General features: G+C 43.0%; 1 protein-coding gene across 12 annotated transcripts in view; it reads left to right on the top strand.

The window, feature by feature from the left end:
* TCF7L2 (transcription factor 7 like 2) overlaps positions 1-13394 on the top strand; it is a 179436-nt gene extending 166042 nt beyond the window's left edge. For 3 of the 12 annotated variants that reach the window (XM_075717869.1, XM_075717867.1, XM_075717868.1), the window contains 4 exons: positions 523-630; positions 5457-5505; positions 6060-6110; positions 12959-13038. In XM_075717869.1, coding sequence (XP_075573984.1) covers positions 523-630; positions 5457-5505; positions 6060-6110; positions 12959-13038 — 288 coding nt within the window. Of the gene's footprint in view, positions 1-522; positions 631-5456; positions 5506-6059; positions 6111-7267; positions 7341-7915; positions 7989-12958 lie in introns of those variants that run through there. The other 9 variants (XM_075717872.1, XM_075717870.1, XM_075717871.1 and 6 more) reach the window with 5 other exon arrangements.
* Positions 13395-17641: the final 4247 nt, after the last annotated feature.

Raw genomic sequence — 17641 nt, 5'->3', positions numbered from 1 at the left:
TATTTCCATCACCTGAAAATGGACAAATCTCAGATTTCTTATTTTGTCCTAGAAACAGGCAGAAAAGTAAATGGGGAAGGAAAAAACCTTTGGAAAGTACAGTACCAGTATCAGCACCTGTGAGAGCCAGGAGAGGAGACGGAGTGCCAGTGGGGAAGGGAGGGGGGAACCTTCTGTAAATCTGTCACTGAGACCTGGCTCACGGCAAGTGGTTCAGCTTCTGGACCCTCTCCCCTGCTCTTTGTTTTTGTTTAGTTTTCTTAATTCTTGTCTCATCAGGAGACAAAGGGGCTGAGTGAAGGCAAATTAGAATTTGTGACTCAGTTGCATTTACTGGAGTTACAATCTAGAGTTACAAATAAAATATGAATGGCAGCATGCCAGATCATCTGTTTTTATCTCTTTTTTTATGAAAATCAACTCTCACTGTATTTATATATAAATACTATACTCTGCTGTTGATGCACTTAAAAAAACCCACTTGTGCTTTTTTTTTGTCTTTTTCTCTCATCTTCACCTCAGTGGCACGCATTATCCAGAGAAGAACAAGCGAAATACTATGAACTAGCGAGAAAGGAACGACAGCTTCATATGCAGCTGTACCCGGGCTGGTCCGCACGGGATAACTATGTAGGTTCCTATGTAGGTGGAAATTTTTTTAGTAGTAGAGCTTGTAGAAATGTATATGTGACCTGCTGAACTACGACCACACATTGCACACAAGCACTACTTGGAAAGCGTGCCTCAGGATCCCAATCTGGTAACAACAACGGACGCTTCCCTCTGCAATACTAAAACTATTGGGGATAATTCCCAGCCCTTCACTTGGAAGAGGTTTCCTGGCTGGGACTAGTAAAAGGTTAGAATTGGGGCATGACAGTAGAGCTCTGTGAAGAAACTCTTGCCTTCACTTTACCAGCGTTTGGAAATGCTGTTTGGCTTGCTGGTCATTTTAAATTTCACTTTTTTAAACAAAATTAAAAATTCCCCTAGTGTGGCTCCTCTCCTTTCCACCAAAAAGATGAATAATTAGTGTCTTGTGCTTATCTGTGTGAGAGTATAGTGGAAAGTGGAAGAATGACTTATCCTACCTTCAGAGAAGGACTGGCAAAACCAAAAGCGTGACTTGTTTGAAAGTCTTACTCTCAAGTGGGGTTAAATGAATTATTCCACGCTCTACTGTTGTGTATTTCGGTTATGTTTTGCTTTTTCATAGCCATGTTGTCTCCCCCTCACCCCGCCTCATTTTTTAAAAAGTGTTTTGGAGTTTGTGATCAGTTCATGGAGTGTTTTTAAGATTGATTCCTCCCTCCACCTTTCAGAAAGCCTGTTTTGTAGCTAAAAGTGGTAGAATTTTCTGTCCATTAAAAACATAAGGCCAGTGTTGTAACCACTTACTAGTAGTATATACCCTTTTCTTCTGTGAAGAGTAAGCAGTGCATCTGGTAGTAAGTGTTTGCAAGCCTAAACCCATAAATTCTTAACAGATTTGGGGATTGGTGGGAGCTCTAAACCCTCTTTAATAGGATTATAGCAGCATCTTGACTTTTTTTAAAAAAATTTAAATAAAAATTACCTAAAACTTTCAAGATCTCTAACTCTGGAATAAACCATGCTCCCTACCTTCCAGGCAGACTTCCCTGCAGGTTTGGGGACCAGCAGCTGTAAGATTGATGTCAGTTATATATAGTGCTACACATTTTGTTTTTGTGGAAGTCTGTCACTTTCATCATCGTCATCATCACTGCCTATTTTACCATAAATATCCTATTTTTCCACAAATGACATAAACTGTCATTTACATATGGCAATGTTTACTTCTATGAGAATCTGTGCTTTTTTGTGTATGGAGGGGAAGAAGCTAGTTCAGAGTCTGCAGCAAAGCCTAGAGCAGCAGCAGCTTTCTACACTCTTCCACCGTTTCAGCATTGGAGAATACACGTGCTCACTTATTTAGTAATATGTCCTTAAGGACATTTTTTCAAATCCTTCTGTTCTTTCTTGATCATCTTTTCTTTCCATTGGGCTCTGCCTCGCTCCCTCCTTTGTTCGCCCTTGCAGGTATAGCTGTGCATGCTCCTCAGAGGAGACCTCGTTAAGCCCGATGAGGCACTGCTCCTGCTTAAACACATTTTCCCTTTCTTTTCTGCATAGTCTGGCCTGAGACTGTCAGACCATAGGCTTGAGGTACTTCCTTGGCACTGTGCAGTATCATCTTCTTGGGTGTCCAGAAGGGAGTATAGGCTTGACTGAGGTTTCGGGAATGCTCATTCTGCTCAGTGACTGTGCCATCGACAGATGGGCATGTACAAAGCCTTCAGTGTTTAGGACTTTTTACTTTTGTCCTCACCATGTGAGCACTGCGAAACCCTTTCTTCTCGAGCTAAAAAGGACAGGATGAGAAAGCCAGCGCTTTCCCAGCGGCTTGATGCTGTACCCCCAAGTGACCTTCAGGGGGAACCTTCCTGCCTGAGGAGAGCGCGGTACCTTTGCATCACACAATTGCATCTTCCACAGGATTTTATTTATTCCTCCTCTCCTGGCCCATTCAGAGCTCTCCGAGTTCCCCTCCTCCGTTGGCGTTTCATAGGGCTCAAGCCCTTCATACATCTAGAAGGGGAGCACGTTTGGGCTGCTTGCAGAAATAGGAGCAGTACATTCAAGAAACGCAGCTTTCAGCCTGCTCTTAAATAAGAGAAGAGGATTCAGGGAATCCCTCGTGACTTGTTGGTGTCACAAGGCACATTTGCTCTTCCTGAGATCTAATATAAGATGTTAAGCAGAGCTGAGTGCTGGACTCAGAAGTATGTAAGGGTCTAGTCACCTTGCCTGCCACTTGTCTAGAAAATTAGTACCAAAGAACTCTGCAGTCCTGTCAAAACCCATGTTGGTTTGGCTCTGCAGAGGGAGCTGCCAAAATGGTTAGCAAGTATTTACATCCACCTTTACTTGCAGCCTAAGAATTTGTATAGTACGATGACAGAAAATGTTACAGACCATCTGCTCAAGTCTTAGGAGGACAATCGGAGGGCAAAGGCAAAATGATGTCTTCTGCAGAGCACTTGAAAAACTGCTGCCACAATTCTTTTCTTAAGTCCATGTATTACTTTAGCTACGTAATCAAATATCTTCTCGTAGCACAAAAATTGAACAAGGAAGCCAGGTGATTTTTCTCCCTATTTCCTTTGAAAAGGGTGTAAAAGAAGTTAGTGGGACCTCTGTCAGTTCTTTGTTAGCAACAGTTTTCAAAGCTTGTGTTGAAAAGGAACCAGAAATTCCTGGCTCCTGGCTGACATTCCTATATCAGCCATTTTTAACAGATTGCTCCCTAAAGGGGTTACAGTACTTCAGTACCTGGCTTGAAGAATTTGTAAAGGGCAGGTGACTCCTGACCTCTGTTCTGGCTGGCCCTTGTGTGAAGAAGTTACAAGGTCTCAAATTGGAATAGCCCTTGAATTCCCAAATGTAGTGCAAAAATTAAGCAAATTTGCCGCAAGATGCAGTCTGTTAATTATGCAAGTGGTCTCCTTGAGATTAAACAAAAATTAGGCTTATGGTCCTGAGGCAGTTATCTGGTTTCGGTTACGTTGTTGTAAACCTGGAAAAAATTCACCAACTATCACAGAGTTACTGTCAATCTAGATCAATATCGATGGAGCAATCTGAGCCTCTTGTATCTTTATGTGATATGTGGACTTCAAGATACCACTTTTTTCCCTATTTTATTCTCAGAGAGCTTTGGAGCAATGCTTGTCTATCTTGTCTGCCTGTCATGTTAGACTGATAGCAATTGACTCAGAGCAACAGCTTTCCATATCCCCCAAAATGACCTCAGAGGTGTCAGAGGTGATTTCTCAGCAGCCTCCAGGCCACAGGATTATGTGCATGTCATTTAAAAATCCTTTAAAATTGACAGTGCACACAGCTTTTTCCATCACCAGAAGGCTCTCGTGAACAAGACTGTGCTTGTCGCAGCCTGGACGGCAGGGTGGCAGTTTACAACCCTGAGCAGGCAAGGGGGAATGAGTACAGAAGCCCTGTGCCAGAAAGCCATCTTTTGGGGCGGAAAAGTATGACGACAACAACAACAAATCAAAATCCAGCATTCATGCTGGGGGAATTTTTTACCAATACGTTCCAGGGAATGCATCATAGTAAGCATCCCAAATGTTATAGTGGATGTCCCAAGCTGAAGCCCAATCTTAACCATTTAGCTGGGAGCCAGACCAACCTGCTGAGAAAGATGTCCACCATGTCGGAGAACCTCTTTGCTTCCCCACAGATATGTCCAGCCCTTCAAAAGTACTGTGAGATTTCTTCTTCCAAGACATGTTTGTTCCCTTTTGACCACAAGGGACTGCTGGCCTGGTGTCTTCTCACCAACTTCTCTTAGTACCACATCTCAAAAGCAGGGATCTCTCTGCTGTTCGCAGTTGACATTGCTGGCCCAAAAGTCATTGCTTTAAGCATCTGTGAAGCTGTGAGGTTGAAGTGTCTCTGTCCCCTTGCACTGGCCTTTTTGTGCTGCTCTGCAAACCTTGTAGTTCAGTGTTAGAAAAATTTTCTTAAAAAATCGCTTTTCTCTTTTGAGCCATGCTTATTACTTTATAACTCTTCTCTTGGAAGACAAGCGTTGGGTTTCCACAGTCGGGCTCCTGGTCATGTCCTCTCCCACACTGCTGGAGGGAAATGGAGAAAACGGCCTTTCTCCCTCCAGTCAGAAAGGGTAACAAATTGCATCATCTTGGGGGACAGTATTTGGGAAAGGGACGCAGTTTAGCAAAACGTTATTGGTGATTTTTTTCTTGTGATAGAGCAAAATGTGGGAATGGTCTTAGTTATATCTGGATTTTTTTCTCTTCTTGGCTTTGCTTCCTAAGTTGTCAGTGCACTTATAAACCTGCAGGTTAGGTCTTGCTCATTCCTGTGGCTTCGTTGTCTGCTTTAACAGTCGGTTTTGGGTGCTGAGGAACTCCAGGGGCTCAGTCAGACCTCACTCGTGGACTCGCCCACCTTGAATCTCCGCTGTTGCCCCTTCTTCCCTTCCCCACCCCACAGAAACGTGACCAGGAATGATTTTTTTGAAGCAGGAGCATACAAGTGTCAATGTTTCTGTTGTGATGATAATCTTATCTCAAAAGCAGCAGCTTGCAAGTCGTTCTGCCCCCTCCCCAGCTGCTTATGGCTTTGGTGGGTGTTAGCATTGCGGGGGCTGCACTGAGGCTGTCTGAGAAGGCACAAGAGGGTGGGCAAGCAGAGCCATCCCTGGGGTGCAAGCATCCCCTCGGGGCCCCCCCCCAAGCCTTCCTGCACCGGGGGCGAGCCGGCACCGCGCTTCGGTGTCCTCCCCGGGGAGCTTCCTGCACCAGCTGCAGCCCCACCGCTCAGTGCTGTCTTGCAAGAAGACATGTTTTGGGGTTTTTTTAATCCTCCTTATTTGTGTATGTTTCCTGCAGGGAAAGAAGAAGAAGAGGAAAAGGGATAAGCAGCCAGGAGAGACCAATGGTAAGTAAAAATTAGTCTAAATCTCTTGCTTAGTGGAAGCGTGGCAGTCCTGGTGTGACGCTCCTAGGTACGGGGGAGGTGGGTACGAGTCTCCTGGCCTCACCGGGAGCCGGTCCCTATATTAGGCAGCCTTTTTTTTTTTTAATGCACTCTAATTATTTACGCGTTATTGCCCTTCTAAAACTAGTAACCCAGCCACTGCATGTAAGAGCCTCTCGTGACGTTAGCTGAATTTGTACGTAATAATCGCAAAGCCTTTAACTGCAGAGCCGTAGTTGTAATGCCTATGCCACCATTTATAAAGTTGTCCGCTTATTTTGCGCATATGTGTGTGCGTGTACGTACGTATGTATGTGTTTGGTATTAATTTGGGCTGTACCTGTATGTTCTGATGCATGCCTTACAGTGGTAAATCGCACCCATTTTAAATTAAGGAGGTTTGCCATTCTATATAGGAAATTAGAAATACTGCATAGGCAATCTCATAGTCAATTTTGAAGAAGCCCTGACTTAGTTTTTTTGAAGCCTTTGTATAATTTGTTCTTTTTTTTCAGAACACAGCGAATGTTTCCTAAATCCTTGCCTTTCACTTCCTCCGATTACAGGTGCTAACGTCATTTTGAGTCATTTAAAATAGTTTATGAACTGCTTTTTAATTTTTTTTCCTGCCATTATAGATTTTAACATTAAACACTTATGACATTAAGAAAAAAATACCATCCACACGTTTTGATAGTATTTATTATCTATATATCTTTATATCTATTATATGTTTGATAGTATTTTTTAATTTTGTTTTTCGTTTTTGTAACAATTGCTATTAAAACAGTAATACAGTAAAAATAACGCAAGAGTTGTACTAACTGTGCAAATTGAATATGCAGTATTTCTTTAAAGAGACTGATAAAGAATGGAAGCAAGTCAGTAATGAACCTCCTTAATCTAATGGCATTTTTCATGGCTCCCACTAAGTCTTCTCACATTAGCATGCATATACATTTTTTTATTATTATTTTAGTTTTGGATTTTTTTTTTTTCCTTTCTGCTCAAGCCTATTCATTGCAATTCACTAGCTGTACTAACTCAGCACCTTGCCATGCTTTACGTTTTATTTTCTGGCTGATACTAACATACTCATTCCGCAATCTGCTTATTCTTATCCATTCTTTTAAATACAAATTAATAAAAACAAATGAATTGAATGTTATTCCAAAAGCTGCATTATCCCAGGAGATATAATTTCCTTTTTTTTTTCTTTTTTTTTTTCCTCTTATTTTTATTTTGTATCTGAGTTGAAGAAAAAAGCATGTTCAGGATCTAACTTCCATACTCAGCTTCTTTTCTTCCTTTTTTCCCCCCCCTCTCAAAAAAGAGAATAAAAAACCCCAGCCCAAATAAATCTTGCCTGAAACATCCTGCTAGACCAGCCACAATGACTTTCCTCTACCTGCTCTTTTAAAAGGGAAAGAAACAGTCCTTTATAAAGGGATACTGCAGCTTTAATTGCAACAGCTAATCTCAAGAGTTGAATAAAAATGTGATTATCACTTTTTTTTAACTTTTAAATCAAAAGTCAATATTTTGCAATTAATAACGAGGACATTGATTTTTATTCCCTTTTTTATTTTTATTTTTTCCTTATTTTTATCTTTCTCTTTTTTCTCCCCTTTTCTCTCTTCCTCTCTCTCTCTCTCTCCCCCCCTCTCCCCTTTTCTTTTTTTCCTCTCTCCCTTTTCTGCTCGCTTTTCTTGAACTCATTCAGACCTGAGCGCTCCTAAGAAATGCCGAGCGCGCTTTGGCCTTGATCAACAGAATAACTGGTGCGGCCCCTGCAGGTGTGTATAGTTTTCCCAGACTCGCTATGGCTGATTTGCAGCTGGTTTATTTGGTACTTTCCCCTTTTTTTTCCTGCCTTGTTGCTTTGTAGCTCTGTGTTGTGATCTAGAAGACACAAGGGAGTGGGACACTGCCATGAGTTATCATCTCTCTGAAAGGGTTTTGCTTTTTTTTTCGTTGTTGGTCTCTTTTTTTTGCCTTCCTCTTTGCTGCTGCTAGCCAAAAACCCACTGTAAAACAGCATCAGCCTTAAGCCCATCTGATCCGTGGCTCAACCACGCTGCTGCCCTCCAAGCCTCCGCCCAAGGAAAGTCGCTCCCAAAGCCCTTGATAACACGGCATTGAGCGCGGTGCCAACACCGGACAGACACACGGCCGTGTCGGAGATTTTTTTGGTTTTCTTTTGGCTCATTGTGAAAGTTCTGTTTTCTTTCCTGCCCTTGGTACGAGGGGAGATTACCAAATAAAACTAAGGTGATTGAAAGCTAAACGTAGCTGTAGCTAAGATGACGCAGTCCAAATGAGCTCTATCCACCATTGTGTTGTATTTTTTGTGTTTACCTTATGCTAACAGATGCAAATACTCCAAAGAAGTGTCGGGCATTGTTCGGGCTTGACCGACAGAGTTTATGGTGCAAACCATGCAGGTATAATACTACCCATTAGGCCTTTGGGGAAATAAAAGCAATCTGTCCTCTTAGTGCATTTGTGTGATTTTATTTTTTTAATCTTTTTTTCCCCCCTCCCCACCTTTCTCTCTCCCACAGCATCAATTGCTAATAATCTTTGATCTTTGGAATTTCTTGCTAATTTAATGCCATTTTCTCTCTTTCTTTACCAATAACCTCTCCCTGGTGGTAGAACTGGGAACAAGAAAACTTCAAGTCCTTAAAGCTGGCAGTTTTTTGGCTTTTTTATTATTTTTTCCCAGATTGTCAGCAAAATGAATGTTTAGCTGGACATCTGTATTTTGTCTTTCATTTGGGTCTAAGTCCACTGCCTCCAAAGGCTTTTTAAAAAGGTTCTGGGATCTGCAGCACTAGTGTTTTTCTCATGATTAGAGATGTAAAAGCCAGTGTTTACAGCTTGTATTGTACTCATTTTTTTTGGTGTTATCTGCAAAATTAAACAGCTACCTGTAGGCTTCTATGCCTTGGTAAGGTTTATGTAGACACCAGTTTTTTAAATGATCTGATGTCTTCTTTTTCTGATTACGAAAATACGTTTTTTCTAAATTTTATCCCAACAAGTGAGCTGTAAACGCCTGAGCTCTAGACAAAACTGATTACAACTTTAGTAGGACAGTTTCCAGCGTTAAAAGGAGGTGAAAGACATCAGAGAGCCCAAATTTCGACAGCCCATGTTCTACTGGAGTTTAATTCCATGTATAACTCAGTACGTACTTCTTTCTTGGTGGAGGGATACCGAGTAGTTCTTTTCTCATTCCTTTTTCCTTATATGATCGCGTTTGGTTAAATTTGTTGTTTCTTTGTTCTGATACAAGCAGTCTTTGAATTTGGAATATTATGATGGTAGGTATTTCAACCCAAACCACACTCTGTGTGTAGTGATTCCTCTCCCACATTTCCCCCTTTTACTCATGCCAGTCCCATGTGCTCCATCTCATTTAGAATGTAGATCAGACGTCCATCATATTTTGTGTATGCACGCAGTCTTGTTTGTGCTTAGTGTCGAGGAAAACACGGATCGAGGGTGGTGTTGTGTGGTAAAATACCAGCTAAGGCACCAGAAATGTCTTCAACAGATTGCATATTGTCCCATTGGAGGCATGCTAGTACCGGGTGTTGGGGTCTTAAATACCAGTACCAGTACCAGTACGTATGTTAAACAAGCGTTGAAAGCAGCGGTTGCTTAAAGCTTAAAGGGAGAAGAGTCAGTCCACAAGAGCTGGGTAGCCACTTCACTGTGTCAGGAGGTTCGAGTCCCATGCTAGCCAAAGACTCAAATGCTGTGTTTAATTAGGCTTTATTCTGTGGTTAGTTCATTACACGCTATCAGCAGAAATTTGTGTAGTCTAGAGATAGAGTATTTGAAGCATGTCAGGCTCTGTATGCCATGTATCAGAACTGGGGGCACATCATGTTTGTGTTGCTTTATCTTTCCCTAGCTGCTTAAGTAAACACCGTACTTTTAAAACTAAAACTTTATCAGCAAGGGGACTTTTCATTCGGTCCGTACATTGCTTAGGTTACACATGAAGCATAAACCCTCTCTTAACTTATGCCAGGTTTTGGTCAGAAATCTTTGCAGCACATCAGAGAGGACTCCAGTGGTGTAGCTGATAGCTTTAGACTTACTGATACAGACTCAGCTGCTTTTCTTTTGTTTTGGGTTTTTTTTAAATGCATGGATGCATTTTATCACTAGGTATTAGAGCATTTCTCTCCTAGTTCTGGTCCTAACCGTTACAACATTGCATTTGTTAGCATGGTAGCATTTTGTAGCACATCTTAGGTCGGTGCTAAAGATGTGCAGTTTGCTACTACAATAGAAACTGAGACAGGAACTGTCTTTGCTCACAGGAACTGAATAAACCCTTGTCGTCCTCTGTGGCTTTCACTCATGGCAATTGCAGCATTACAGGTTTCCCGATGCTGTCCTGGGGCTAGTTTCAAGGGCAGCACCAGCCGGGTCAGGTCTGTTGGTGTTTGCCAGACTGATGTAGCAGTTGACACTTCAGAGCAATGCACAAGTGAGTAATCCTCACTCGTGCTTCTGAGGGGGAATACGTATTATTTTTGTTCCCACTTTTTGGAGAGCAAAACTGAGGCACAGAGAGTTCCTTGGATGTTTACTTACTCCCCTTTGCCAGAGTTGCCTGGTGGTGTTCACTTCTAGTAAAATTTGGCTTGCAGGGTTTGGCATTTTACCATCTATGCCTTCTGTCCCACCTAACCCTGGCACGTACGTGACCACAGATAACACCTGGTGGGAAAGGCACAGGCTGGAGAAATGTCCCCCCCTTGAGCCATCGTGATTTAAGTAAATGGCTTTTCAGGCTAGAAGTGGCCACGCTATTAAAGAGTTTAATATACAACAGAAGCAGAGGAAGCAATCTGCTCCCTTAATCCCAGTCAAAGGAAAATTCAGGTGGCAGACCAGTGGGTTTAGTTTTCTAACGGTTGTTAACTCTGCAGAGTTGGAAAGTCAGGTAGACCTGGTTTAAGTCTGCTTTGCCATAGGAACTCTTCCTTTCAGGCCACAGAACTTAAATAGTATTAAAAAAATTATTTTTGAATTTTTGGCATACTAGATTCAAAACTGCCTCCAGTGAAATAGTTAACTGCCTTGTAGGTTCAGAGCAATCCAGTTGAATGGCTTCTGTACCACCATCAATGAGGCAGGCAGAGCTTGGGTCTCTGCTTGCAAATTATTTTAATTTGAGGACTGGGGGGAGCCCTGCAGTCTCCAAATTGTGAGAACCCACCTTTCCACAGAGGTATTATCAGTGAGCTTTGTGAAGCGTCACTGTTCTGCTTTGCCACTGGAGCTGTAGAGAAGGTCCAAACGTGAACTGTGGCCCTGGTAGCGTTGCACAGCTGAAGCTAGGAAGTGGTGAGACAGAGGAGAGGGGAGGGGAGAAAGAGCAGCAGAACTGTCCTTAGCCAAGAGCCAGAGGCTTCCCACGTTGTTTGTTGATGGTAGAAGGATTAACAGGTTCTGTTTTGAGCCCACCAAATTAATTTTTTTCTGTCTTTTAACGTTGCTCTAATAAAGCATGGTTTACAGCCTTCACTTGCTGTCTTCTATCTTTCTTTCTTTCTTTCTTTTTAACATTTAAGTTGCATGGTTGTCTTTAGTTTTTAGCATGTATTGATCCGCAGGCTAACGTGGTTAAAACTCTAATAGCCCTAACCCCTTACCTTGCCATGTGGAACGTGGAGCAGAACCTGAGCGCAGAGCCTGAGTCTCTGGAGGAAGGGATGTCACAGCATTGGTCCCTCACTGAAGCTGGTGGAAAGACGGGGTGCCAGGGTTGCTGTTCCCTTCCTGGCTGTGGGAGATGACATCTTTTAACTCCAGGATCAAGCTGGTGCCATCTCCCTTGCAGCCGAGAAACATCTAGCCCCATTGCCTGGACAGCAGACCTCGGTTTAAGCCAAGCCAAACGTAGTTGCCATGCATAGGGGCGAACGTTGACGGCCAGCAGTGGAGCTAGGGCACCTCCGCGAGTGGGGAATGTCGCCCAGCGACGTTCAGCTGCTGAGCCACGCTTGGGCGCTTTCTCTGATGAAGTTGCTGAGCTAGGGCGAGGTATCCACTGGAGGAGGAGAGCAACCTACTCCTTCACGTTGGTGGCTTTGCGCAGCTTAGCTGAGTGTCCAAAGTTTTTGTGGCAGAGCTGCTCTAGACAGACTTTGTCATACACCCCGGGCTGTGTAACAGCAGTTCAGCACTTCCCATGGAAAGTGTGCTTGTGAATAGGAGGGCTGGAGAGCCGTCATTATGAGGGTCAAGGTGGCCACTGAATGTCGTTCTGCCAGATGCTGTGGTTGTTTGCCTCATTATTTCTGTCCTGCTGTTAGAATTGTCTTGCATATACTTGGCAAGAGAGATGGTGTGAAACTGTCATGTTTTCATTATCCTTTACATTATTAAGTGGACAGAGGGAGGAGAAAAGATCTCTGTCGGGTCACTTATTTATTTGAAGGTGAGCGGTTCTTGCAAGACTCTCATATTCCCTGGCGTGAAATAAGCTCCCTGTTGCTCCTCACCTTTGTACCTGTCGTCGTGCTCTTCACCTACTGAAATTGGATCCCGCTCTGGAGTTAACATGGATGGCCTCTCAGAGGAAAATTCCCCAAAATGCAGACGAGCAGCTTCCAAAATTTACCACTCTCCCTTAAAACAAAAAGTAAAACTGAGTCAATGTAAAGCCACAACCTGCAGGCCATACAACCAGTTATTCTTGTTATTTTGGATCATACTCTGTTTATCCTGTTCTTTTCCTGGTTTTTCTTCTGTTTGTCTGTTGGTTTTGTTTTTATTTCCCCTCTCTCTCATTCTCTCTATTATATATCCCTGCTGTCTGACTCTGACGTTTCTGGATTTGGTGTGGTTCTTAACAGAGGAGAAAGCAATGAGCGGTAGTTTGCAGCCGTCCTTGCCTCCCAAGGGCAGTGCATCGTAAGACACGACAGGTGCCGCAGGTGTAGAGATAGCCCTGTTGAGTTGGACAGCGTTATGGGACATCTTGAGATACCGTCAACTACCCAGAGCTTTTATTTTAAGGATTAAGTTGGTTTGGTTTTATTTTTCCGGAGGAAAGTAGAGTTTGTAGATTAGCACAGTGGGCTCCAAAAAAGGTCTTACCTGATTTTCCGATTATTAAAATAACTAAGGAAAGGAGGCGGCCTGAAGATGAGGGGGACGAAGAGACAATTGGTGAATCCTTTCCAAATCTGATAGCCGAGGGGAGGTTCCCGAGCGGGCTCGGTGCCGAGGACACCCCGCCAGACCCCCAGGACGGCGCGTGGGGCCGGGGTGCTGCCCGCGCAGAGCCCAGACTAGCTAATTGACGGCTCTTTGCTTTAGATAACTGTCTCCATCAGCATCTCTGCCCTTTATTCACAGAGAACTCTCTCCCTGTTTCTAGGAGAAAAAAAAAGTGCGTTCGCTACATACAAGGTGAAGGCAGCTGCGTCAGCCCACCCTCTTCAGATGGAAGCTTACTAGACTCTCCTCCGTCCTCCCCCGCCATGCTCGCCTCCCCCTCCAGAGACTCGAAACCACAGACTGAACAAACGCAACCCCTCTCGCTCTCATTGAAGCCCGACCCGCTGGCGCACCTGGTCATGATGCCGCCGCCATCCTCGCTCGTCCTCGCTGAGAGCGCTGCGAGCAAGCCCGGCGCCCTGCCTGCCGCCAGCTGCCCCAACGGGGCCCTGGACCACCCGCCGGCCGCCCTCCCGCCGGCCGCCGCCGCCGCCGCATCCCTAGCACAGCCCTCGACGTCCTCCTTGCATTCCCACAGCTCGCTGGCGGGGACACAGCCCCAGCCGCTCTCCCTCGTAACCAAGTCCTTAGAATAGCTTTAGCCTCGTTAGCCCTTTCGGTTTCCTTTGGGGGGATTGAATTCTGTTGGGATTTGGGGTTCTTTTTTTTTTTTTCTTCAATTTTTTTTTTTTCTTCCTTCTCCTCCTCCTCGTCGTCCGCTGTTCGTCGTCGTTTCTCGGTTTCGTTTTTAATTCGTGCCACGTGGCTACATTAGTTGATGTTTTATCGAGTTCATTGGTCAATATTTGACCCATTCTTATTTCAATTTCTCCTTTTTAAATATGTAGATGAGAAAAGCCTCATGATTCTGCCAAAATTTTTATCAACAGCTGTTTAAAGTCTTTGTAGCGTTTAAAAAATATATATATATACATAATTGTTATGTAGTTCCAATAGCTTAGTTTTAAAGACTGATTTTAAAAATTAAAAAAAAAAAAAGAAGCAATTTTGAAGCAGCCCTTGCCGGAGGCATTGGTTCTTTATTATTTGTATTAAATACGAGCTTGCGAACCAATCATTTTACATCTGGTTTTTAAACCTTTAAGGGCACAATGAATGCAGTGCCGCTACTACTTCTTTTTTTTTTCCTTCCTTGTGTGAAACAACCTTTATTGTGATGTTACTTGTTATTGTTTAAATGTACAGAAACAAAGGGTTAAAAAAAATGTGTTAATATACCTTGTTCCATGGTGTTGTTCTTTTTGGGGGAGGGAACGCTACTCAACAATTAAAAGTATCACAACGCTATTGGACCAGTAGTATTTATTGCTTTAGAAATTGCTTGTTGTATCTGTATGTTGTCCCTTTTTAAATGTTTTTTTCTTCTTTTTTTTTCTTGAAACATTGTATAAAGGTTTTTTTTTTTCCCTTAGTGTAAGCATCTTATATATAACAACTCATTTGTACAAGGTTTTTAAGTTTATATATAAATGTGTATATATATATTTTTTCCGGGATTTTTGTTTTTTATTTCCTTGCGTGATTTTTTTTTTTTTTTTTTTTTTTTTTTTGCTATATGAAACACGGTTGCCACCAAATGGACATTTGCAGATGCATTTTTTCAAGGATCAATAGTGTAAAAAAAAAAAAAATGCTTTAAAAGCCATTACACACAAAAAGACTTGAAAATTTAGCAAGGGAATTTTTAGCAACGCTGTTTCAAAAACAGCAAGGTCCAAGTGTCTCCCGTTCAGAACTGCAGCTGAATCCCCTGCGACATTAGGACTGTAGGCTGTGTGCAAAATTTTTATGTGCCAAAATTCTCAGTGACTTTTAACTTTCTCCCGACAACTTTATTATTTTTTTTTAATGCTGTAATTTTTTTGTTCATCATGTTTTGCTGTGATGTTACATAGGTAGATATGTATGTAGTTTTAATGTCACCTATAACAGACGTGTTTGGTAGCAGATTGTCCGGAAAGCATTTAAAATGAAGAGGTATAAACCCTTAAGGGCCAAATTCTGTATATTAGATTATTCATAAAAGGAAAATCAGACTGCCACTTTTATGTACACTTACTACATACAGGTAGGTAGCAAACTTAAAACAAAAAAAAAAAAACCTAGGCATGTTGATGTTGCAAAAAACGCTGTATAAAGCTGAAAAATTGTTCATCTGTTCATTCAGTGCCATTGTAGTTGACATGAAGCGATTGTAAAACTGTCTCAGATTTTTCTCTGGTTTATTAAGATGCTAACTATAACATTTTTTGTGAATACTTTGAATGTTTCCTAACAGTTGTGATGTTACTGTTCCGTTTTATGCTCTTATTCCGATTTTCATTTTTAATGGTTTGGAAGCCATTTTTTGTAATGAATAAATGTTCATGCTGTACAGTATCTGTAGCATGCAGTTCTGGATTAATAAAAGCAACTTAGTATGTGCAGAGAATGACTTGTCAACTCATTTATGCGTTGACTGCATTTTACTCTGGCCAAAAAGATTGACAGCTCGAGTGGAAAACTTCCTTGAAGAAAATTTTGTAAAAATCGTGGCAACTTGCAGCCAGCTGTAGTTGTGAGAAGTCCCGTTTCCTTTGGGTTCCCAATGCTGCCGCCTGCTAAATTTGTTTTGCAGTAGCCCTCTCCCCACTCAGCAAGTTTTTGTTGCAATAGTTGAAAATCCTATTTTATTTGGTTTTTAACGCGAATGACACGTGATTTGGCAAAAGACAAGCACGTGAGCTAAAGTAATGTCATTCTGTGTGAAGTGATCCTGACTGCGGAACAGCAGACCAGGGCTGATGATACCTTTAATTTTAAAACATTTTTGTTCAACCTGGTGATCCCACAACACAGGGCTGATGCACTATAAAGGTCACACAGGACAGCTTAGGTAGCCCTGATTAGTCAGAGCCCTTGTGCTGGCCTGAGGGTTTATCTCCTGGGTAGATTTGGGGCTGGTTTTGCATTTTTGGGGTTTGTTTTTTTTTTTTTAATGCGATGAGCCCTTGCAGCACAACCTGCTCTCAGTGCTGAGCATCCAGCATCCACCTGATGCAGCAATGCCTGCAGATGCTGCAGGATGAGAGTGAACTTAGACACAATTTTTATTAAATGGTTGATTTGTTTGGGTTTTTTAAACTTAAGTAGGAATTTAAGCTTGGTAATTTCCAGGAATCTCTCAGAAGTGGATGTCACCATAGCCCCAGTCGTCTTGGAAAATCTCAGCCATAGTAATTTCTACAATGGCACTCGAGGGCAATCAAATGCAAAGGTCTCGGAGCAGGTTTGTTCCTTGCCGTCGTGCCAGTGTATTGCTCCGGTAATGCACTTCTCTCCAGTCACTCTTGATGGGCTCTGCGGGAAGGGTAAGTATTCTTCCTCGTATGGGGAAACAGGTGAAGTGATTTTCTGCAGAGACCTGGGAACGGGGCCATTTCGGGAAGCCCAGCCCTGGTGCTGAGACCATGCTCTCCCTTGCTGGGGGGTCCGATAAAACCAAAACTGGCTGCAAAGCACTTGCCTTTGGCTGCAGAAGGAATTTGCTTTGTAGAGGGGCTGGGAGGCACTGGGTGAAGTACTAAATAATGTTGAAACAGAATATATAGTACTTTAAATTCCTGCTGCTTTTTTTAATGAGTAGTTTACAAGCCAGAAGCTTTTTTTTGTTTCAAACCTGTTAATAAAGGGTAATATACGTGAGTATTGCTTCGTATTTCCTATTAGAAGGATTAAGTGACGGTGAATTTTTTGCCACGCTTCATTTACATCCAAGGCCTGATGCTGTTTCTGTTGTGGTCTAAGGTGAAACTCCCCTTGACTTGAGTCGGTCCCCTCGTCACCCGTGACAGGCGCGTGGGCAGGCAGGTGGGACGGGACTCTGCAATAGGGAGGGGGATGTTGCTGCAAAGCCTTTGTGGAGGTTGCCAAATCTTGCTGTTGTTGGTAGCCAGCAAATTGAACGTGATGCTCAAATTACTCGCCTGCTATTTCAACTTTCTAGGGATTTTTTTTTTTTTTTTTTTCTTTCTCCTAAATGTTTTGACTCTTGCTAGAGCATGGCCATCCATCAGCCAGACACATGTGCTGCATCTCTGCTGGGGATAACTGCTCTCTTCTAATGTAAAACATAGTGCTCCAGGGAGATCTTTGAATGCCGTGATTCAAAGGAGACACCATCAAGGTACGATTCATATATTCAGCAAAACAGTGTGTTCTTTGCTCTTTATTAGCAAGCCTTTGGAAAGCAGAGTCCAAAAACGCTGTTCCTGGACAAATTGGTTTTCCTTCTGTATGTGCAGTAAGAGAGGCACGTGTTTGAAAGATAGATTGAACAGAGCTTGTGAGTGGCGGGTAACTCGTGCTGGGAACTCTTGTTTGCCGTAGAAAACAATTGCATATTCTTGGGAAAGCAACTGCTTGGGTTTCCTGTAGGCTGTGCACTGGCTGCGTCCCTTGGTGCGCTTATGCCTTCAGATTTGCCTCCAGATTCTCCTTGCTCGGAGGGCCTGAGCTGGGTCAAGGCTCCTGGGAGAAAATTGCTATTATTTATGTATACTCCCCTTGTGCCCAGGAGTCACAGCCAAGGACCGCACTGGACCAGGTACACTGGAAACATGGTGGAAATTCAGCCCTTCCTGTACACTGTAGATGTAAAATAGGGTGAGCAACTAGCTACAGGGGTATGGCTTGACCCCCCCGTTCACCCCCCAATCCACGCAAGTGAGGGCAACTCCAGAGCGGGGCGGTGGCAAACTGGCACGCTCTGTCCTCGTACTGGGCTGCCGCGGGGCAGCATGGGGCCCTACGTACAGTAGGTAATTCACTGTAGCTATTGCTT

This window comes from Pelecanus crispus, chromosome 10, assembly GCF_030463565.1.
Source record: "Pelecanus crispus isolate bPelCri1 chromosome 10, bPelCri1.pri, whole genome shotgun sequence".
Lineage (NCBI taxonomy): Eukaryota > Metazoa > Chordata > Aves > Pelecaniformes > Pelecanidae > Pelecanus > Pelecanus crispus.
Note: the sequence above shows the minus strand (reverse complement) of the source record. Positions and strands in the feature narration are given on the sequence as shown.